General features: G+C 39.2%; 1 protein-coding gene across 7 annotated transcripts in view; it reads left to right on the top strand.

Moving 5' to 3' along the window:
• Positions 1-24,661, top strand: part of UHRF1BP1L (UHRF1 binding protein 1 like) — an 81,133-nt gene that overhangs the window by 39,909 nt on the left and 16,563 nt on the right. For 3 of the 7 annotated variants that reach the window (XR_004646118.1, XM_034773479.1, XM_034773500.1), the window contains 13 exons: positions 2,047-2,236; positions 4,504-4,644; positions 5,326-5,496; positions 6,847-7,027; positions 7,504-7,587; positions 9,057-9,239; positions 9,355-9,476; positions 11,733-11,874; positions 12,600-12,793; positions 15,863-17,367; positions 18,481-18,656; positions 20,610-20,752; positions 22,232-22,382. Coding sequence is in view for 6 of the 7 variants with exons in the window: in XM_034773479.1 (XP_034629370.1) it covers positions 2,047-2,236; positions 4,504-4,644; positions 5,326-5,496; positions 6,847-7,027; positions 7,504-7,587; positions 9,057-9,239; positions 9,355-9,476; positions 11,733-11,874; positions 12,600-12,793; positions 15,863-17,367; positions 18,481-18,656; positions 20,610-20,752; positions 22,232-22,382 (3,383 nt within the window). In the remaining variant the exon portion in view is untranslated. Of the gene's footprint in view, positions 1-2,046; positions 2,237-4,503; positions 4,645-5,325; positions 5,497-6,846; positions 7,028-7,503; positions 7,588-9,056; positions 9,240-9,354; positions 9,477-11,732; positions 11,875-12,599; positions 12,794-15,862; positions 17,368-18,480; positions 18,657-20,609; positions 20,753-22,231; positions 22,383-24,661 lie in introns of those variants that run through there. The other 4 variants (XM_034773489.1, XM_034773520.1, XM_034773509.1 and 1 more) reach the window with 4 other exon arrangements.

Below are 24,661 nucleotides of genomic sequence, written 5' to 3'. Positions count from 1 at the left end.
CGGGGGCTCCGCCGGGGCCGGGCCGGGGGCTCTGGAGCTCGGCCGGGGGCTCGGGGGCTCCAGCGGGGCTGGGGGCTCGGGGGCGCCGGCGGGGCCGGGCCGGGGACCGCAGTGCTGGGCAGGCCGGGGGTGGTGGGCCCGGGGCCGGCACCCCAGGGCCAGGGACAGCCTGGGCCGCGCCTCCTCCCCCCCACACTCCCCCTTACCTGCTTCAGGCTTCCCGCGACTCAAATGTTCGCGGGAAGCAGGGGAGGGGGCGGAGACTTTGGGGAGGGGGCGGAGTTGGAGCGGGGCTGGGGGCGGGGCTGGGGCCCCGTGGAGTGTCCTCCTTTGGGAGGCACAAAATATGGTAACCCTAGCCAAAGTCCCCCTGCTTGACAAGTTTAAGGGTGATTGCAACAAATTTTTGGGGTTCCTAAATCAGTGTCAGCTCCTATTTCTGCTATGCCCGTAGTCCTACACCACTGACCATGACGGAGTGACGTTATCAGCTTTCTTACCGGGGAGGCCCTCCTTTGGCATCTCCACTCCTGGAAAAATCATGTCCACTTCTGGGACAATTTGAGTCTTCATTCAAGCTATGGCAGTGGTTTTTGATGATCCAAGTGGCAAGCTCCACAGCTCCCATTGGCCAGGAACTACGGACAATGGGAGCTGTGGGGCGGTGCCTGTGGGCAGAGGCAGCGCGCAGGGCCGTCTAGCTGCGCCTAGGAGCAGCAGGGACATATCGCTGCTTGCGGGGAGCCGCCCGAGGTGAGCACTGTCCGGATCCGGCACCCCGAGCCCCCTCCCAGAGCCTACACCCCCTCCCATGCCCCAACCCCCAGTCCTGAACCCCTTCCCATACCCAACTCCATCCCTCTTAGTTAATCAGAATGTTTTACTTACCGAAACCCCCATTCCCGCAAAGATAAAGCTTTTATTAGAGGGGTAGCTGTGTTAGTCTAGATCTGTAAAAGCAGCAGAGAGTCCAGTGGCACCTTATATACGGGTATAATTGTGGTCCCAGTCATTTAATTGGATCTGTTTATGTCAACTCCTTTAGGGTGTGGCTACACTCCCAGCTTGGGTTGACAGACTTGTTTGAACATAACTCACCTTAGGGTGCTAACACAAGTCGGTGGACCTAGCTTGGGAGGGTCACTCCCAGAAGCATTAGACATATCCTTAGTGAGCCAGCTTACCTTAACAGAGGATTTGCCTGCATCAATCTGGTTGCAGGGCTGGGACCTACATTAATGACCCTTATAGGTTCTATTTACTATTTAGAGCACTGTAAAAAAAATAAAAGCCTGCAAACTACTTTCATTATCTAAGCTGACTGAAAGCTTTTGTATTTAAAAGGAAAAATAGTGAAAAGTAAATTGGATTTTTAAAATTCTTTAACTTTTAGTAATGCAAGGCATTATTCGTAACACAAATAAGAAAATTTCCTTTAAAAACAAGTTTTAACCAAAGTGTCCCTTTAATCCTGAAATTCAGCTGCTTGAATATATGCACTTAACCATTTATATATATATATATATATATAAATGGTTATTTTTTTAAGCATAATTTGCCTATATTATGCCTTCCCATCCTCACCTCACTCAAAAAAGCATAATATATAAAAGTAATTATACCTTTAATAAGCTTTGTTGTACAGATAAATATTAGCAAGGCTAATATGCTATTGTGGTGGAATAATGTTAATTCATTTGACATTAATTTTTCCTTAAATATACATAAATAGATGCTAGGTTGGTGAATAATCTGAAGACTACTGTAATATTTAAAATGGAAACTTGCATGTGTTATATTTGATTGAAATTCAACTTTATGAAAAATTGTTTAGTCGTTAATTTTAGATTAGGACTATATAATAGAGATTATACTATATTACACATTTTTCAGAGTTAAATATTTTTACTGAACATTTATGAATGGGATGGGGTGCACTACAAGTTTTGTATTATATGGTATGTTTCATGTCTTGTTGCTTAATAAATATCACTTTATGCACTAACATTAAATCTGTAATTTAAATCTTGGCATTTCACTTTCCAGCGAATATGGCTTTGCTGAAAAAGTGGTAGAAGGAATTTCTGTTTCTGTGAACTCCATTATAATCCGGATTGGAGCGAAAGCTTTTAATGCTTCATTTGAACTTTCACAGTTGAGAATATATAGTGTAAATGCAAACTGGGAACATGGTGATCTAAAAGTTACTCGAATACAAGAATCTCAGCGTGGAGAGGTAAAGAATACCTTTTGCTATTTGCTTCTGTCAACTTTGTAGTAAGGAAGGTAATTAAATTGTGACTTTATGATTTTAAACAATCAAAGGAATGTGCCCTGGGTGTGGCTGGAGCTTGTGCACTCCAGCTAGTCTCAGCTGCTCCCAGTGACCCACAGTCCTTGGGCCAACCAATTGTAAACTAGGGCAGCCTCTAGTTTATAGGTTGTTTATAGAAGAGTGGAATCTATCCGTGAAGGTAGTGAATATGAGATATGGGGGTGTGCTAAAGAAAGATCTCTTAATTGGACATTTCCTTGCTTTTAAGGATTTGCATGGGTGAATGTTCTCCTTAAGCAACCTTAACTCATTTCTAACCAAGTTATTTCTTTGTAGGAATTTACTAGTATACTGTACTCTTAATAGTCAAATTAAACCATTCCAATATCTCCTAATTGCTAGTTCAAGTAACAAGGTATTATAATTTTTAAAAATTATTTGAGTACTAGATTAATGGATACCCTTCTTGTTTTCTGCCCAGTACCCAAAATAATAATGTGCAATTGAGCTCAAAGTTAGACTAAGGCCTGGTCCCCACTAAGCCCCCACTTCGGACTAAGGTACGCAAATTCAATTACGTTAATAACGTAGCTGAATTCAAAGTACCTTAGTCCGAACTTACCGCGGGTCCATACGCGGCAGGGAGGCTCCCCCGTCGATGCCGCGTACTCCTCTCGCCGAGCTGGAGTACTGGCGTCGACGGTGAGCACTTCCGGGATCGATTTATTGCGTCTTAACCAGACGTGATAAATCGATCCCAGAACATCGATTGCCTGCCGCCGGACCCTCCGGTAAGTGAAGACGTACCCTAAGAGCAGCAAGTTTATATTGAAAGATGATTGTTTCTGTAACACATGTTTGGTTATAAGTCAAGTGGACCTAATATTTTGAACTTTGACCATATTGTTTTATTTAGAGTTGGTTATTCCCAGCTAAAAAACTTTCAGTCAGAGTTAACGTGAATGATGTCTATCATTTACCTAAGAGCAGAAACCCAAGTGAACATAGTAATGATCTTAAAAACCCAACAAATGTTATCTGAGACGATCAAAATTAGTCATCCAGACAAATCTTAACTCCCCTTTTTTACTCTTTACCCAGTGTACCTCTTGTAGCTTATATGTAAATTAATTACCTGTTAATGAGAGTTTGTATCTATATGTGTGGATGTTTGAAATCCACATTATTTGCTTAAAATGTATGTTGAGCTGAGGAATTCTTTAGTACATGGCTTTTGTTGTATATGAACCTTATATACACATGTACACTACTTTATAATCCTAGCTTATAGACTACCTAATTTTTAGTCCAGGCATTAAGAGGTTCATAACATTGAATAGGGGTTTTGAATGTATCATTCCTAAGTCTCTCCATATGACAACAAACACTTTTACGTTTAAAATCCTTTATACTTATGGGGAATTGTCCTGAACAAAATCACTTGTATGTAAGCAATGAAAATGCCTGTCTATTCCATTTGCTCTAAGTGTTGTTAAAGAAGGTAGGAGTAGTTTTTTGCATCTTCATCTGATTCCTTGCCTGCTGTATCCCTCATCAACTCAGAATTATACACTCAGTGGGATCCATAATGTATGTAGTAATTCTCTTTAATTAAAAAAAAATTCTGCCATCAAACCTCTCCCCTTCCCCAAACTAATCAACAGCATTAGAATTGAACCTTTTGAGACCACTTGAGGAGTCCAATCCACAGAAGAAACCAGCATAAGGCCTTTAAAAACTATATGCTATAGAAGTGAATGAACAGACTTTTTATAATTAAATTCACTATGAAAAATATAAAAATAATCCCTGATCTTAGACGTGACTGTGTTGGTGGGTGCAAGGGAGGGATAGTTCAGTGGTTTGAGCATTGGTCTGCTAAACCTAGGGTTGCGAGTTCAATCCTTGAAGGGGCCATTTAGGGATCTGGAGCAAAAAAAAAAAAAAAAAAAAAAACTGTCATGGATAGTACTTGGTCCTGCTAGTGAAGGCAGGGGACTGGACTCAATGACCTTTCAATGTCCCTTCCAGTTCTATGAGATGGGTATATCTTTTTTTTTTTTTTTTTTTTTTTTTTTTACTTGAAGGGTCAGAGCTTTAATTACCAACAGTTTTAGTCAGAAAATGGAACATGTCTTTTCTGTTGCTACTAAAACTCCATAAAATGTTCTTCTTCTTACTGGTAAATAAATTGGCATATTAAATTAACAGGCTTTGTTTTGTTTTAGGTATTAACTTTTAAAGAGATCAACTGGCAAATGATCAGAATAGAAGCAGATGCAATCCAGAGTTCTCAGCATGAAATAATGAGTGCTCCAGTTCGACTGATTACTAACCAATCAAAAATCAGGGTTACACTTAAAAGAAGGGTAAATTTGAAAACTTTTGAATCTGTCATATGTTTATAAATTCTTTCATTTATTTTTGTATTTGACATTTATTTTTACAAAACACTCTGTATGGGTAGGTACACAGCAGAGATTCTGCACTTGGACTACATAAAATATGGCACTCTATAAATTTCAGATATTTCATCTTATTTTTCTGAGGAAGCATCATCAACAGAATAGTTTACCAAGCTCTGATTACAGTAGTTAAACCTATGCAATGGACAAGAAATAGAGCAGGCAAAATGCGAAGACCATGGGGTTATATAGGTTTAGCTAATGGTCTAATTTGGCCTGCATTGCCTTTAATTGTGTTGATGCGTAATGAGGAAAGAATTCAGCTTTACTTCTCAGGGTTTAGGTTGAGTATGCAGAGTAGGCAGTTAGAAAACAGCATCTTTTTATTTGTAAATTGAGCATATTTGATATGAAAATCCTTGAGAGACAAACACAGAACTTCATAATACTATTTTACAGTCATTTTTACTTAGTAGGCAAATCACACTTAAAATGAAATATTAATGTAATCTTATGGAAAAATGTCACATTTCTTGTGTACCATGTCCTTTGCATTTTAACTTATTTCTTTTCAAATATTCATTTCTTGCATCAAATGCAATATTCCCATTTAATTTTTAAAATTCATTTTCATTTATTCAACAGTTAAAGGATTGCAATGTAGTGGCATCAAAACTGGTTCTAATACTAGATGATTTGCTATGGGTTTTAACTGATTCCCAGTTGAAAGCTATGGTACAATATGCCAAATCTCTTAGCGAAGCAATAGAGAAATCAACTGAACAAAGAAAAAGCTTGGCTTCTGAACCCACACAGGTAAGCTAATTGGTTGACATAGTAAAGTTTTTTAGTAAATACAGATACTCTAAAACACCATAATAAACAACTTGTTGGTTTAATTTATTTTGGAGAGCTCTTAAGTTATTCATTTTTGATCAAGAGTATCAGATTTTGCACCTTAAATCATGCTAAAAGTTATCATAAGATCTGTCAATTCTGAGTATCATGACAAGGAAGTAAATTCTATTTATTAAATCATGTATATGGAATATTTAGACTTCTGTATTTATTTCAACGGTTGATTAAATGTGGTGTATAGTGTTGTGTTTACAATGGGAACCATTTTCTGCTTTTTAATTCCAAACTATGTTTAAAGAGAGACTTACACACTAGAGCAAATTTTGAGAGAAAGGAGGATACTTACACAAAATTGAAAAGTACTGGTACCGTTTTATTTCCCTTTAGTGTTACTGAAAAATTATGTTTTAATACGAGCTTTTCCTCTAGCAACCTAGCCTCTCTTGTTTGAACTTGGAGTGAAATCATAAATCTATACTTGATATTGTAATCTGTTACCATGGAAGTGATAATGATGTCACAAATAGAATATCGTATTATGCTGAAAACCTCCACATCCTATAACATACATAGCAAGACAGACTAGCTGGGCTTTGGAATCTTTTTCCCTTCTTTTGCTGTTCATGAAGAAGCAGAGAGACTTCTCTAACACCACTACTGTGGTCTGAGGTTGAAGTAGCCAAAGTGTCCCTCAATGAAGAATAATGGCCAGTGAATCTGCCTACTGACAAATCCACTGTCATGCTCTTCCATCCAACCTTACTGCATGGACATGTAGCAGGCTGGCACAGGGATGAGTTGGGGAACATACTCTGTACACCAGCTGCATAAATCATTTATCGCCCTCTCTCACCATCATACAGCAGAAATCCTGCTGAGTTGGGGGCCTTCTCAAACAGAGTAAGATTTGGCCAATCAGATGTGACTGCAAAATCAGGTAGTAGTAGATGTGCTGTAAGAGAGCAAGCTCTCAAGCATAAGTAGCACTGATAAGTGGTAGACGTGATAAGAAAAAAAAAAACATAAAAAGATGTTACTATGAAGGCTGTTTAAATGAAGTTGCCAGCATTGAGTATTTGCAGGAAATGCAGTGCCTTAATCAGTAATTAGGGGTGAGATTTTCCAGGGCACATACAACAGTTGGGCATCTATCTCCCATTGACTTTCAGAGGGAGTTGGGAACCTAACTGCTACTTGTGCCAGTGAAAATCTCCCCCTAGAATTGTTTTTACATTTCAGTCTTAAAATGTTTCAAGTTCATGCTTTAAGGAAAAGTTTCTCTAAAGTTATGTGACTTAATATTTTCAGAGTTCCACCCCTGCACCCACCTCTCAGCAAGTGAAAACACACCAGGCTTCAGCAGCAGCTGATCAGAATGATGCAATTGTAAAACTGTTCAATGATTTTGATGTTAAGGAAACTTCTCATCACTTAGTAATTTCTCATTTGGACCTGCATATATGTGATGATATTCACTCTAAAGAAAAAGGTAACAAAAATTTCCTTTCCCAAAATTGTTTATATCCTCAAACTTATTGTAAATTAGAAGACAGATTGAGAAGTCTATTAATGTTTGTATAGTCTATCTTAAATAACCAGAATAAAACTATATACAAATGTACATCCAAAGAGCCACATAGTCATTTTTTCTATTGTATAGCAGGCTGCTTTATATTTAATGGACATAGAAGAGATTAATAGTAATTAAAGAATCAGGATTTTTCAAAAGTATTTCCTTGATAGTAGCACCAGAGTTTCCAGCTACAAATTTATTGGCCTTATCTTAGGCATTGGGAGCCCATCCTGGCCAGTTAAGCCAGGATACGCTACTGCAAAGTTATTTTTGTGATACCTCATTTTTTTGATCTAATACTTTTGGCCATGGTGATTCACTGTAATGAAAAAGTGAAAACTTACTGATGTAGGTCAGGCATCTACATTGCTAAATATTGCTGTCTTTTACAGAATCAAACAGAAGTATTACAGGAGGAGCTATGCAGATTTCCTTTAGCCATTTAACTGTGGACTACTATCCTTTTCACAAAGCAGGTATGTGAAATATTTATTAGTATATTTATTAATTGTATTTTGGTTTTAAAGATAAAGATTAGTCAAATGTACAGAAGACATGGGCAATAATATTTCTACATACAAGTATTTGAAATATATACTTTTAAGGTCGGTTCAGTACATTCATATCCATGACCTATGGAATAAAAATACTGAGAACTGAACCAAAATTTTATACACTAGCTATTTAAAGCATAACTCTTTTGTATAGTTAACAAAATACTTTGGACATAAATACAGTTGGGTTGGAACACTGTAATCCATTTCATGTGAAGAAAGACGACACCAGGATTTGAATGTATTAATTTGAAATTTAAGGGAGAACAAGGTACAATCTACTAAATGAGCAGTTTTCAAACTTTTTGTTGTTGATTCCGCACTTGATTCTACAAATGTGGTACAGAGATTCCCCAGAATTTCTTCAGCGCACTTAATTTTGTTAGTGCGCTCCTATGGAAATGCAATGAGCTTGCCATACAGCCATCATATTAAGTCATGGAAGAACTGATTGACTGGCACCAGAATTGAAGCTTGACTTGCTAGTAGTAAATTCCAGACTAGGATTTGTTGCAAATCATTTTTGGCTAATAGATTTTTCCAGAAATCTAAACATTAAAAAATCATTTTTCTTTAATGTCTATTGTTAAATTTTGGCCAAAAGTTACCTTTAAATTTGGGATTAGCTACAGCTTGATATAGTGGACCTTCTTACACGAACTAGGGCAAGCCGTTCTTTTCTATTGTTTGTCTTGGAGGAGAAGAAATTGAAAAATTTCTGTCTGAGCTACAGTTATATTAAAACAGAAATTCAGTATAAGTTGCTGGATAAGAACTGACACTGTTGTGTTGGAAGGTGTTAATGGCTGCCATCAGTCACAGACCTGGTTAAAGTCGATGGATACAGGAAGCATCATTCGTTCAGGCTAGATGAAAGAGGAATTAAATGCCCTTCTTGAAACACAGCAAGCAGGAGGATCCTGGGAGCAGCTGGCCAGGGGGCTCCAATGCAGAGGGCAGGAGCAGCGCAGCAGTGGGGGGAGGACACCTGAAGTGTACGGCACTTGATAGCCTGTTGGGCGGCTGTGCAGATTAGAGGGAATTTAGCTGGAAATTGTGATCAAGGAAACAGCACTTTGTGTACATTCTTTGTAGATGGCACTAAAAAAATGTCTGCCTCATAAATCTCTTCTCTTAATGGATACAGTCTAGCTAGGCCCTAAATATTGCGTAACCGCTCAAGTCAAGGAGCAATTCTGTTCTTGAGGTCAGTGAGGAGTTTGTCAATTAGTGCTATTACTTGCCATTTACGTTACCGAATAGTCACAAGATTTAGTGTGATCACATTTTGGAGAAAATCTGAAAAGTTTTCAAATGTTTTTTCAGTTACAAAGTTTCCATTTGAAATATATTTCTATTAGTTTTGGGCCACATATGTGTCTCTCTTGTAGAAGACAACTGCAGTCACTGGATGCATTTTAGTGATGCCACCAAAACCAGAAGTGGATGGGCCCAGGAATTATTACATGAATTCAAAAGCAACGTTGAATTGCTTAAACAGGCTGTGAAGGATCATAATATAGATACTTCTACTAAATCCCCACCTCATGGTTCTCCTCCAAACATACAAACAGGTACTTTGTCTCTGTTCACAAGTTTTATTGCTTACGTTTAATGTTCACTGGAGACACAGTGTATCCTAAATTAGGTTGTTATTTTAAATGACTTTGCCATTCTTGTTTCCTACAGTCAAGGAACACCAGATACCTATAGGAACTTCTAGGGCTTCTTCTGTATCTCCCCAACAACCGAAGGATAAACTCATGTCCAGTCCTGTTGTTGTTAGGCTTGCAGATTTCAATATATACCAGGTATGGTTTTACCCCCCTGTTGGTGAATTTGGGGTCGCTTTGTCCCTTGACTGCTTTACCTCTGATGTATATTAGCCATAATTTTTAAGGGCCTGATCCAAAGTCCATTGATGTCAATAGGACTCTCTCCATTGACTATGTCGGTTATTGAACTAGACTCTTATGGCTTGCTCTTGTTTGATATAATATGAATATCAATGGAATTTTTGTCATTGATTTAATGAGAGTAAGACTTTGGATCTGTGAGGGATCTGCTGTAATATAAAGACATCACCTACAGATGCTGTAGTTTAGAATCTTATGCTTTCATTGTGTCATGCGGAGTATTCAAGGGATTCACTGTTTTAGCATGTAGTTTTAGATTTCTCATTTTTAGGGTTCATATTCTCTGTTTAAATATATGCTGAATTGATTTTTCAGTGTAATGTTTAAACTGATTTAACATTTCATTATTAATATTTTACTTCAAGTGATATTTTTTTAATGAACTTTTTGACATTCATTTTTTTGTTATTTGCTGCTGTTTTAATTACTCTCTCAGGTCCAGATTCACTCTCACAGGCATAGGAAGGGGGCAGCTGCACCAGAAGAGTACTTATCTCCAGGAGGCAATGGTATTGGGGCGGTGCTCTGCTTGGGAAGGCAGCTTTAAATTTCAGCTGAAGTCCCATAGTAATCCTGCCAGCAGAGGATGCCTGAGATGTGTGCTTCGTGAATGCATCTTCCAGCCACTCTTACCTTGCCCCTTTCCAGGCTTTGGGTGCTATACCCGCTCTAGTCTCCCTGTTAGAGTGGAGGTTGCAGCTTGCTACCAGAATCTCACATTTGGATTTTAAATTATTTATACACTTCAGTAATTGCATAATTTTATGAAATGTTTGTTTCTTAGTTTGATAGAAGTTTTAAATTTAATTTGCTTCTTTTCAGTTGCTTTACTCTCTCTTTTTGCCCTCTCTCTATTATTACTTCACATTGGTTTTGTAGGACAGCTAGGAAGCTACTTATTTTAAGTTCATGTATTTGTGAAATTGTATTTTGCCATGGTGGTATTTAGAATTATTATAGGTATTAATACAGATGTTTATGAAATTTAAGTATCAGAGGGATAGCCGTGTTAGTCTGAATCTGTAAAAAGCAACAGAGGGTCCTGTGGCACCTTTAAGACTAACAGAAGTATTGGGAGCATAAGTTTTCGTGGGTAATAACCTCACTTCTTCAGATGCAAGATATCTGAACTGGGTGAGAAAGGTTTATACAATTTTACTTGTGTATAATTTCCAACTATACTTCTGCGAAATCAATAAAACAGAAACCAATCAGGATTCTATATTTAAACACTTATTTTGAAGCTATTTTGAAGGCAGGAAGCTGACATACATAAGCACTGGATGCGAGTGGTTTTGGTTTGGCAGACATTTCTTAAGTTAGTCCACACCCAAATCTTAAGCGATCAGAAGAGCCAGATAAATTATGTACCAAAAGTAACACTTTTTTATTGTTGCATAATTTACTTTGGAGGCAATTAATGTAAAGTTTGTGTAACGTTTATATTGTTAAAAGCACAAGTGGAGAGATGTCGTTCTACTAGGACTTGATTCTGCTACTGTGTGGACCTCGGGGTGTTGCTGAGCCCAAAGAATCCTGCAGTAGCTTGCTGAGCAGCATGTGATCCAAAGCTTGTCCTGGAGAGATGGTGCACAAGCTGCAGTGCACATGGCTCCAGAACAGTGCAGAGAGAGGGGAGTTTTGTCTGTAGTCACCTCTCCAGCTGGCTGAGCTGGGAACACCATGGGCTGGCCATCTTTCAGGCAAACCCCTTCTCCGGCAGACCTGCCTGTATTTTGGTCCATGGTGTTCTTGGTGAAGCTGCTGGGTCCCTACAGGTCCTTGCCTGATTCTTGTCTGTGTGGATATCCCCTTGTCTGCTGCATGCACCTGCTGCTTCCCATACACACATGCACAGGGACTATAGTGCCATGCCCTGACTCCATCCATCACCATGCCCCTTCTGGCCTCTGTGTACTCTCTTGGAGATGAGTGTATGCCTCTATTACATGACAGTCATGTATGCATTGCTCTCTGCGATGGGTGCAGTTGGTAATCTACATCAGTGGGGTTACCATGCCAGTGCTCAGTGTGTTGCAGATCCCATCTGTGAGGTTGCACTATCCCTTGCACCACTGGCAGAATCAAGCATTTTTAATGACTCACAAAAATAGTTACATATTGAAAAAACTGAACATTTGTCTTTTGCAGGTCTCTACAGCAGACCAATGTCGTTCTTCCCCCAAAACTCTGATTTCTTGCAATAAAAAGTCACTTTATCTTCCACCAGAAATGTCAGCTATTCATATTGAATTCACTGAATACTACTATCCAGATGGAAAAGACTATCCTAGTAAGGTTTTTGTTCTGAAAAATAAATCTCTTGCATTATTTTCCCTTTTGCGAAGCCTAATGGTAGGTTGAGACCTAATGGAAATATTGATTCAAGTTTAACATTCAAAAATGGTGAAAAGCCTTTTGCACTGAATTAATTGTAAAATTACTTTTGTGAACATAACACTTCACCATTTTACTGATGTTTGCATTGATTTTTGTAAATACTATGTTTTAAGTACAAAAATGTGCATGACATTTTGACCAAGAAATAAAATACTGATTCTACAATATATATACGTTTTTTGAATGTTTGCCCTCCTCTGCTGTACAGAAGAAATCCAGCTATTGCAGACCTACCAAAGATGTAACAAAAGGTCTGCTAGAGTTATTTTAGTAACATGTGACAAGGTTCAACATTCTCTCATGTAAGGAAATCCCAGCAGGCTTCCTGGGGATGATGCTCGGGACAGAGGCTCTTCTGTGGCCCTGCCATTTTCTTTTAACTGTGGTGCCCACCTCCTTTTTATTCTATTTTAATTTAAGTTTTTACATGCAGTGATTGGGACATCAGAGAGAGTTAGGAGTGATACACTTAGGCTCCTTCAGTCTACCCTTTCCCATGGCCAAAGCAGTGGGTTTTCCATTTCTTCCATGGCAGAAAGTAGAGGAGATGATATCGCTCTGCATTATTAAGCTAAAATAAATGTTGTTTGCTGTAATTTTGTTTTGTCTCTTCCTTAGTTCCATGTCCGAACCTTTATGTGCAACTGAATGCTCTGCAGTTCACTCTGGATGAAAGAAGTATTCTTTGGCTAAATCAATTTGCGTTGGATGTGAAACAGAGTCTCAATCAGTTCATGGCCATGTATAAATTAAATGATAATTCAAAATCTGATGAGCATGTTGATGTTAGAATGGATGGACTTATGTTAAAGGTACTGTATGGAAAGAGTATTTGGGGATTTTTTGGAGCAAAATACGTTCTCTTTATCTCTGAAAAGAGTTATTAGCCAAGTAATGAAAAAAAGGAGAATATGCTTACAGAGTATGATGGTCTAAGGAAAGATGTGTGAGGCAGAACAGAGGACATGGTGTAGCAGACCACCATCTCTTCTGGACATAGCCCCTCGATGCAAAGTAGTCAGTAGGTTTGGCTAAAAGTCTCATTGGCAACAGGCCATCCTGGCATTGCTGAGAGTGGAAAGTATGCCTGGATCACATACTTGCGGTTCAGATCTCTGTGTGCGCAATTGTACCTCTAATATGCAGAGAACAGTAGTAACTTGCCATCATTTTTTAGTTGTGAGATCTACAGCTTTTTGAGGGATGTCATATGTTATAAGAGTGTCTTCTTGACACGTGTCTGATCGTGCCTTTCTTCTGCTCTTTGTAGAACTGCAGCTGTTTGGCGGTGATCCTTTAGCATTGTGGCTCTTGAGGGGAGAGTGCAGGTTAAGCAGTTTTGTTATGCACAGTGAGAATTTTTCCTTTTTTGTAGTAAGATACTACAGACTGTACTCCCCTCCACATCATGAAGCTGTAAAGGCCTTATGAAATTGATGTACTAGAGAGATGAACTCCTGAGATATAAAAATATGATCAGTTATCAGTTTGACTGTGCACTTTTGAAATTCATTTTAGTTGGCTTTCAGCTGAGAAACAAACAAGATTTCAAAATGCAATTAAATTGTCATAAATGGCACCGCATAATAAGTTTATCCCTGTGAATGGCAAAGAAAACTCAAAGAAAAGGGGAAACAGACTCCATAACTGCCATTTTTACAGATATTGCAATATTTAAGGCTTATCCGAATGGGGAGGTAATGCGCTTTACCACGGTGTGATTTCTTAAAGCATGCTAATATGTTGTACTTTAAATTGTTCTGTGTAGACCCTGCTAATGCGCTTTAACATACTGCTATTTCAAACAATATTCCATTAAAGTGCACTAGGGAACCTTTAGTGCACACTAGCAGGGTCTACCCGGACCAATTAATGTGCAACACCTTAGTGCACTTTAGAAATCACACTCCTGTAAAGTACATAACCCCACCATGTAGACAAGCTCTTAGTATGAAAATGTGATGTTTTAAATGAAACTTCCTAAATATGCATTTGATATGTATCTGTAATAATAGATATTGTAAGTTACACAAATACTGATTATGAAAATGTACTTGTGGTGTAATGAATACTTACAAATTTGGGATCTAACCCAGCATCCAGTTAATTACATGAGTAACTTTACTCACGTGAGTAATTTAAGATAATAGGACAAAGTTACTTATGTGCTCCACGTATGATTCCCTAAGCCCTAACATTGCAAATGGATTCAGCCATAAAGATCCATATACAATAAAAGCTGTGTTATCTGGCACTTTACCAGCCGGAAAGCTCTATAAACCGCCATTTCTGCTCTTCATTGAAAGTTTGGTTTATAGTCTGGGTGGCGCCAGGCTGGCAGGTTCCCTACCTGCCTCCACGTGGCTCCTCAGAAGCAGCGACATGTCCCTGCTGCTCCTAGGTGGAGGAACAGCCATGAGGGGTTTGGAATGTGGGAGGGGGTGCAGGGCTCAGGCTCTGGGAGGGAATTTGGGGGGGGGGGGGCTAGGGGCAGAGAGTTGGGCTGGATCTGGGCAGCGCTCACCTTGGGCGGCTCCCCGCAAGCAGCAACATGTCCCTGCTGCTCCTAGGCAGAAGCTTGGCTAAGTGGCTCTGCACGCTGCCTCCGCCTGTAGGCACTGCCCCCTCAGTTCTCATTGGCCACCATTCCTGACCAATGGGATCTGCGGAGCCAGGGCTCAGGTTGGAGGCAGCACGCAGAGCCACACCTCCGCCTAGGGCAGTGACTCTCAACCAGAGGTCTGGGGGGGGCCGCCAAGCAGAGCCAGTGTTAGACTTCCTGGGATCCAGAGCTGAAAGCTGAAGCCCCACCACATGGGGCTGAAGCCCAGGGCCCTGAGCCCCAACACCCAAGGCTGAAGCCAAAGCCTGAGCAATGTAGCTTTGTGGGGCCCCTGTGGTATGGGGCCCCAGGCAGTTGCCCTGCTTGCTACCCCCTAACACTGGCCCTGGCTTTTATATGTAGAAAACTAGTTATTGTGGCACAGGTGCGCCATGGGTTTTTTATAGCATGTTGCGGGGCCTCAGAAAGAAAAAGGTTGAGAACCCCTGGCCTAGAGGACATGTCATCGCTTGTGGGGAGCCACCCGAGGTGAGCACCACCTGGGTATGGCACCCCGTGCCCCAACCCCCTGTCCTGAGCCCCCTCCTGCACCCAAACTTACTTCCCCCTTACTTAACCGGAATTTTTCACTTACTGGCACTCCCCACTACCCCAACAGGCCAGATAACAAAGCTTTTACTGTACCTGGGTGGTGTCCCATTGATCCCACTGGGATTATGTGTGGTGTCAGGGATCTGTGTTAGCAGATCCTGATACAAGATCAGGGTCTAAAATATTATTTCCTTTTTTGCACATCTTTACAGTCCACGTGTAATAAGAGATTATTCTAGCACACTGTGGAATACTTCAAGGTTTGAGTTCTAATAAATTTACTTTTATAATAGCAAAAAAAATTGTTAATGCAACATTAAGGCTGAGATGTTCAGCTAACTTTAAAACAATTGAACAGATTTTTCATTAAACTGTCTAGGTTAGCTCAGAGGTGATTTTGTAAAGCATTAGAAACTTCAGCCCAGTGTAACCATCCTGCATATTTCAAAAAAGAAAAGCCAGAGGCCCTGTCATGGACATTGCATGGACATTGAGATTCATGGCAATTTTCTTATGAACAGATTTGTGTGTCATGGCCTTGGTCAAAATTTGGGAAACCCAGATGAAAAACTGCAGAACTAGGAGTGTACCTATTAGTGTACCTGTCATCGTACAAAACTTTAACTTCATTCATTTATTTTACCTCACATAAGTATTGTTTTCTTTAAAACTGTGTGTACCTTTTATAATCTACTTTGTAACTAGATGAATATATTTTCTATTGCAGTTTATCATTCCCTCTGAAAAGAAACCTGAAATCCATAAAGATCAGCCACGTGCAATTTCTGTTCAGAGTTCTGAAATGATTGCTACAAACACAAGGCACTCGCCAAACTGTAGACACTCTGACCTGGAAGCCTTGTTCCAGAACTTCAAAGATTGTGAATTTTTCAGTAGAACTTTCACCAACTTTCCCAAATCTCATGACAGTTTTAATCTTCTGCACCCAATCTTCCAGAGACATGCTCATGAACAAGATACTAAGTTGCATGATGTTTATAAAGGTTATATCACCCCAAAGCTAAATAAATATGCACTAAAAACATCTGCTGCAACTGATGTCTGGGCTGTGCATTTTTCCCAATTTTGGATAGATTATGAAGGAATGAAAAGTGGGAAAGGCCGACCAATAAGCTTTGTGGATTCATTCCCACTCTCCCTTTGGGTTTGCCAGCCAACGAGATTTGCACAGTCACAAAAGGAACTCTTTTCTTATTATCAGACACCTTTTAACATTCAAAGAAGTGACTCTAGTGACCAAGCTAATAGACTTCAGCGCAAAAAACTTTTGAGGGAATATTATAGCACTGAGACAGAGCCCTTGACCAATGGCATTCAAAAGCTTCATCCTTCAGACAGCACTTCGGGAGTTCTGTCTGCAAGTTCTTCCTCTGATGCAGATGTACATGTCCTTGTTCATATTCAAAAACATGTGAGCATGCAAATCAATCATTACCAGTTCCATTTCTTATTGTTGCTCCATGATTCCCTTGTATTGCTCCTGGAAAACCTAAGGAAAGATGTAGAAGCAGTGACAGGCAAACCTGCCCAGCAAACAGATATCTGCATTGGGATCTTACTTGAAAGTGCAGAAATAGCTCTATTGCTCCATCCAGTGGCTCAAGCGAAACCCTGCAAGTCTCCAGTTTTGGAAGAAGAAAGTCTCATGACAGAAGATCTTTCACCTTTGGAAAATGAGGAAACTCTTGTATCAGAGAGTAAACTAATAACTAATGATATAACACAGACTGATAGTGTGGCTATTAATTATGAAACTGAGTCCGTGAGCACTGAGGTTAACAAAGTCATTTTGATGGACCCCCTTCTTTTTAAATCAGATAGGGATATGGATTTTCAGAAGGGAATATCATTTTCAGATGATGCATTGGATACGTGTTTGGGGAAAACAAATGAAGATGATTGTAGTGGACTTTTTAGTAGGAGTGATTCAGAAGAAGCTTGTGTTGCATTAAGTGACAAAAGTAACTTGTATTCTAGGGATTTGGTGAATGTTTTAAATAACAGAGAAGATTCTATTGAGTTATTCACTGATAAAGAGGATGATAAAAATATTTTTTCAAATAAGTTAACTGATCAGAAAAGTGGAACTGAAGGCTCTCCTGTTAAAGTGGCAGATTTAGAACCAGAAACAGCCTTACAATCTGAAGAGCTTGCAATCAACAAAGAAAAAGTGTCCACAGTTAGAATGCTTGCAACCCAGTCTACATTAAGGTATAAAAGATTTTATATTTTAATTAGTGAGTTCACTCTTTGTCCCAGGAAAAGTTAGTTGATAGTACAAGTCAAATAAAATTAATAATTGTCAGAGATCAGGGATCAGCAACCTTTGGCACGCAGCCCGTCAGGGAAAGCCACTGGCAGGCCAGGATGGTTTGTTTACCTGCGATGTCCACAGATTCAGCCGATTGCAGCTCCCACTGGCCGCAGTTCACCGCTCCAGGCCAGTGGGGGCTGCGGGAAGCGGTGCGGGCCAAGGGATGTGCTGGCCGCTGCTTCCCGCAGTCCCCATTGGCCTGGAGCAGTGAAGCGTGGCCAGTGGGCGCTGCGATCAGCTGAACCTGCGGATGCTGCAGGTAAACAAACTGGCCCGGCCCGCCAGTGGCTTTCCCTGATGGGCTGTGTGCCAAAGGTTGCCGATCCCTGCCATAGATAATAGAACTGAGAATTTAGTAGTTCAAAACAGATGATATTTTAAGCATTAATAAATTCTGTAGATATATAGTGACAGTAGAATCCCCCAATAAATTAGGGTTAAAAATTGAACATTCTGTTTAACTAAACATTTAATTGTTTACAGAATACTGTATTTTCATATTCTTGAATAAATAGTTGTGAAAAATATAATCGACGCATGTCTACAACGTAATTTACAGACCACGGTGAATGAATGCTCTACTTTGTTTACCTCTATTTTTTTTCCCCCTAAGGCAGTGTTTCCCAAACGTGGAATGCCGCTTGTGTAGGGAAAGCCCCTGGCGGGCCGGGCTGGTTTGTTTACCTGCCCCATCCGCAGGTTCCGCCGATCGCGGCTCCCACTGGCTGTGGTTCGCTGCTCCAAGCCAATAGGGCTCCAGGCCAGTGGGAGCCGCGATCAGCGGAACCTGCGGACAGGGCAGGTAAACAAACTGGCCCGGCCCTACAGGGGCTTTCCCTACACAAGTGGCGTCCCAAGTTTGAGAAAGACTGCCCTAAGGATTACAGAATTATTTTGTATTACATACCAATGTTTCTTTAATTTTGTTCCTGTGTTGGAGGATTTTGATTTCTTTTCTAGAATTCTTTTCATTTTAAGTAATAATTTCCTAATATCTTTATATTAAAAAGTGGAAAGCCTAAGGAACGCTGCCAGTCCAACCTCCCTGCATTCTCTGTTTCTTATAAGAACGTGAAGAGAAGTCCATCACAAGTCTCTTTGGATACCATTTCTATTGATAGTATGATGTTAGAAGAACATTTGCTAGAGAGTGATGGAAGTGACAGCCAAAGCTTTATGGAGAAAGGTAAACAAATTTAATAAAATAATTACATACAATACATGAAAGTATTATCTAATAGTGTGCTAACAGGATATAGTGGGCTAAATCCTGTTTGGTTTACTCAAGCAGTTCTATTTACTGCACCAGTTGGTGGCACCAAATATTTTCCTACTTAAATGAAAGATATAATTTAAAAATAAACTGACAATTGACTCCGTTATTACCTCTTTCAAGGGTGGTGGTTGTGGTGGTTTTTGTTTTGTTTTGGAGGAGGGAACCAAATTATAGTGCTATTGTAGGACCAGGAATTCCTTGGAACTACTCCTATTAGTGGACTGTAGGCCAGCAGTAGATGTTTGCAGGATTGGACTCTAAATTATGGTGGTGTTTTACCATTGCAAATGTGAATCAAGATTTTTGGTTTTAAAAATGAGGGGATGGGTAAGTGGTTTTCTTTGGCATTAACACTAGCAATGCTAATAACCAAACAGACCTGACTCTCTCCTCATGGTGCAGTTTGTATTTATTGGCTGAATTCTGCTATCAGGTGGATGTCCAACTTCTGATTATTTCAGTGGGAGTCATTTGTGGGTATCTGAGGGAGAAATTTGGCCTGATGTTGAATATCTGTTAGTTTTAGATAATCTGTAGTACTGTGGGGTTATGTAAATTATGATGAGCTTCTAAGAGAAGGCCGATGAAATAATTTAGTTAAAGAGTAACATATACACTAGCAAGACTCTAAAAAGGTCAGTTTCCTCTGTACTCCTATCTTCCATCTGAATAGAAAAGTATTCTCAGCCCATATGTTCTTAACAAACTAAAGCTTTAACAAAAGAAAATAATATAGCCTGACTGAGAATTTCTATAAACAGAAGAACTGTAGCTACTTACACTAAAGGCTTTGAAAATGTATCTATACATATTTGGCAGATCAGTAACTTTTGGAGGACTTTAACAAACTTCTCACAGGGTGAAATTCACTTCTGTTGTGGAAGACCAGAGCAGAGCCCTTCTCACCTCTCTAAGGTCTGGCCTACACTAGAGGGGGGGATGGATCTAAGATACGCAACTTCAGCTACGAGAATAGCCTAGCTGAAGTTAACTTATCTTAGTTCGACTTACCTCGCGTCCTCACGGCGCAGGGTCGATTGCCGTGGCTCCCCCGTCGACTTTGCTTCCGCCTCACGCCAAGCTGGAGTTCAGCAATCGACGGGAGAGCAATCAGGGATCGATTTATTGCGTCTACACTACACGCAATAAATCGATCCCCGATAGATAGATCGCTACCTGCAATCCGGCGGGTAGTGTAGACATACCCTAAAAGTACATGAAATGGCCATATAGGGGGCTTGTACATCCCCTCTGCACTGTGAAAGATCTCTGTGCCAGCCCATGTATACTGGCATGGAAGCCACAATGAATTGGCTGCGTTGGGCAGGAAAGGGGTCATATGTTCATGTGGATCCAGTATCCTGTGTAAAAGACATGGAAGAGCTATAGGTGCTATTCCACCCTACAGGCTGGAATAGCAAGCAGTCCACACCATGGCTGCATGGGTTGAAGGGGTGGATTTCATCTCCCTAATTGCTCCACCGTCATACAGTCTGAATACTTGGATTCTGTGTAGATGGAGTGGATTTCACCCAGAGAATATTTTGTGAGAGAGAGATTAGGTGTATAGATAGATAGATCAATAAGAACATAGACAAATTAAGAAATTTCCTTTTGTGTTGCCAGTGCTAACGAACAATCAGTTTGCCACATGAGCTTAGTGACATGACAAAAATCAGTATACCTATTATTTGATTAATTTATTTTATTAATTAAAGTTTTGTTTATTAATAATTATCCAAATAAAAGTTTTTATAAAAGGTTTAAATATTATTACACATAATATCTTAATATTAATGCATGAACAATTCAGATTACATTATATTGACCTTTCATATTTTTCTGATGATATGCATATGGAAGCTATCACAGGCATGAATTACCAAAGGCCAGCAGAAAGCGTGCAAGACGAAGTCACAGGAGTTGACAATTATGGTGGGTCATCTCCAGATGCCATCAGTGCAGCTTCAGAGAGTGCTCAAGAGACTAATGAAGAAATGGTAATGGTACTGAAATTCATTAAAGGAGCAAGTTTAGTAAATTAAACAGTAACTGACATGAAAGTGGTGCTGAAATATTTGTTTTTTCTTTTAAAGATGACTTGAAAATAGTTTTTAAAATTCATTAACTATGTAGATTTATATTCTGAATGCTCCAATAACAAGTAAGGGTGAATGTAAACACATAATTGATTTTAGATTTTTCTTCTTTTTAGGGTCTCTGAAATTGAAGATTAACTACTTCTGTTCCAAGTAATGCCCAGTATGTACTATGCTGGTGGCATTACACCCACTTTGGAGACCTGGAGTATGGAGATGTCCTCTTGAAAGGTCAGTTAAGTGGCTTTTTTCTTTTTTAATATATGGCATGGTTTTGTGAATTTTTTTAATATGAATATAGATATAACCCAAAGTGTAGAACATATTTATTGTAAACTTTGTGTCACCATGCCCTGTAGTTTAATAAAAAAAAAAAGCCACTTTTCTAACCATCTCCCCTCCCAAGGCAATCTCCATGCACTGATAGAGTTCCATGGTGGTTGCATCTCCTCTTTCTATTTAGCTGTCCATTTATACCATGCTCATCACTGTGGTTATGAGTTGCTTGCTTAGTAAATTATTATCATAATTCAGAGTAGTAATCTGAGGGTACAGGACACCTAAAAAAGAGAAACATGCTTTTGAAATCAGTTTTGTGCAGACTTCCCTCCTACACTCCCTTTGGAGACATTCAGCATATAACTCTACAGTTGCTGAGTTTTTAAAAAACATTTGCAAATTATATTTTTAAAGAAAACCTTACTTAACAAATGATTAGATATATACACTTATGAGTAAGTATCTTTTTGGGTCAGTTTTCAATAATAGTCTTGACATTTGTGTATGTAAATTAAAATGGAATTTGCACACACTTAACTTGTAGTTTTCTATTTGTAGAAGATGAGTTGAGGCCCCTTAGAAAACTTGGCCCGTAATAATAAAAATAATTGGCATATATTTCAAAAAGTGGCAGTATTAGAGTTTGGGACTCGAACTAGGGTTCCTCTCTCTGGCTTTGATTCAGCATTTGAATGGTGTCAGCTAGTCACATGCTTAATATAAGGCACATGCTTAAGGTACTATAGGTATGACTAAAGCAGCATAAGCAGTGTCTTGGGGGAACCATCTCATGTTGTTGTGACCCTTCTGGCTATTTCCAAATCAGTATTGATGGGCTGCAGGGGGGAATAGCATCTGCTTTTCATTGTGCATCAACTAGTTTATTATAGGGTAGAAGGTGAGGAAATAAAAAGAGAAAAATAACTGTTCTTTGGGTCTCTGAGTATCTCTCTGGTGAGTGGGGGGGAAAAGTGGGTGGCTAAGGAGCCTGAATTCCAAAATGTTTGTTTGAATTGCTTTGATACGAGTTTCCTTTTGTAATATTTGAATGTTGTAATTTTAAAAAATTTAATTTATAATCTCAGTTGTATCTTAACTTGTTGATAGATGTCTGTTGTGGTTTTTAAAATCTTTGGCGTTAATGGTGAAATTGACATCAAAGGTGAAGATACAGAAGTATGCCTTCAGGTGAATCAGGTGATACCAAGCCAGTTGGGCAATATCAGTGTTCGACATTATCTTTGCAACAGAACTGTGGGTAAGAATTAACAAGAGATTTCAATTCCACTCACACTATTGAATTTGAGTTGAAAAAACATTTGTTTTTACTATGAAAGAGTTATTGGAAGTTTTATGGTTGTCTTCCCTCTAATACATAATCATATAAAAATATCTGTATTAGTCTCAAACTTAAAATACCAAAAAAGCCTTGTGATTCTATTCCAATTACCTTCTTTCTTAATTATCAAGCAGTGAGTGGGAGGGGAATAAAAATAGAACTGCTCAGGATTGTGTGAGTAAAGAAACAAAACAAAAACCAAATGAATTACATTGAATTCTGCTGATTCACTTTTTATCAAATATCCTGCATTAGATTGTTGATATTTTATAAAGCTGGAACTTCATTATTATCACTCTCTAACTTTTTTTAATTTGAGTATTTCTTGGTCTGGTGAGCCTTCAATGAGAGCAGATCATTCTTTACTTCAAAATAACTTCAAAAATTCTAGTCTATGGAAATACATCTCAACACGCACACTTCATGTTAATTTTAAATTTCTTATTTAAGGAAAGTTACTATCTAGCCCTGTACCTGGAGGGATGAGGTGCAATTATATATATATTTTTAAAAGCTTGATAAGATTCTGATGCTTAAATGCTGCAGCTGTGAAAGATTATTATAGTATTGCATTGCCATTTAACAGCACACTAATCATGCTTTTGCAATGAATATGTCTACCTGGTCCAGAATTACTTTTGCAGTAGGTCCAAATATGTCTCTTTCTGGAGCTCTACACATCAAAATAAATAGAACTCTGTAGTGGTATGTATCTCTTGAATGTATCATGTGATTATCATTGGTACCTTATTTCAATTGAATTAATTGCCTCTGTCCATAAATCAGATGTACAATTCCATAGAGATCACTAGTTCTGTGGAGCATGGCTTTGCTTCTTTAGAGATATCCCCAGGTACATTGCAATGAAGGAAAATCCTGTGGAGCTCGGGATATGTATGAGGGTGTAAACCTTGATAAAAGCAATGTAGCAGAATGAGCTGGAAGACACTTAGGGTACATCTACACTACAGGGGGGAGTCGATTTAAGATACGCAAATTCAGCTACGTGAATAGCGTAGCTGAATTCGACGTATCGCAGCCGACTTACCCCGCTGTAAGGACGGCGGCAAAATCGACTTCTGCGGCTTTCTGTCGGCGGCGCTTACTCCCACCTCCGCTGATGGAGTAAGAGCGCAGATTTGGGGATCGATTGTCGCGTCCCGACGGGATGCGATAAATCGATCCCCGAGAGGTCGATTTCTACCCGCCAATTCAGGCGGGTAGTGTAGACCTAGCCTTAGAAAGTTACTTTTTTGGCAAATGCATAGTCAAGTATAGTTGGGGAGAATAAGGGATAGCATAGGGAAAGGAAATTAAAATAGAAATAGGAAAATAATTATGATCCAAAATTTGGTTCCTGGTTAGTCGTACTTGAATGACTTTAAATTAAATCCACCTGTAACTGTTTCCAATTTCCCAGTTTGAAATTGTTGGAATGTACCTAGAGAACTGGTGAGGTTTAATTGAAAACATCTAAATTAACATTTAAAAATAATCCTCTGTTGTGAAAAGGATAAATTTGAAGTAAGGGCCAGAATCTCCGCATAGTTCAATTGACTTCACTTGAGTTATATCAGTAAGCATACTTCAATTGACTACCATCTGAGCATCTGGCCCAGTAAGTCTACTCTTTTGTCATGATACTCAATGTGAATAGTATAGTACAGCTTAAAAATATTTGAATGCAAGCCTTACAAGTTATAGCTACATAACAATCAGCCAGTAAACTGATTCAAAAGGATTTTAACTATTCTTTTTGGTACTAGTTATTTTTAGTATGTTAAACCTGAAGAGACAATAAGTAAGGAAAAGATCTATTTCTTTTGCATAGCAAATGGATAAATATTGAAATTTTATCTAATATTTCTGACCATCTTCCTCTTATAGAAATGCCCAATTCAGAGTGTCAGTTGCCCTCTAGTAGGTAGAGATATTGAGACTAATAATCAGAAACTGCTGCTCTATTTTATTAGTACGCACTCCTGTTCCCATTGAAGTAATGGCCCTTTATTCTAGCTATTAAATTGTTACAGTTTTCTCAGTACCAGTTACTTTCTTTTTTACACATTAAGGCTTCGATTCAGAAAAATATCCCTTCTTCAAGTGGTTGCATACTTGTTGTATTCCACTCAGGTTTATTCATGCCCAGCACACCAGAGCCAGAGAGTTTTCTGTAGCAGTACCTGTTGGGGTGGCGC

This window comes from Trachemys scripta, chromosome 1, assembly GCF_013100865.1.
Source record: "Trachemys scripta elegans isolate TJP31775 chromosome 1, CAS_Tse_1.0, whole genome shotgun sequence".
Lineage (NCBI taxonomy): Eukaryota > Metazoa > Chordata > Testudines > Emydidae > Trachemys > Trachemys scripta.
The sequence above is the reverse complement of the archived record's forward strand: the minus strand, read 5'-3'. Positions and strand labels throughout refer to the sequence as shown.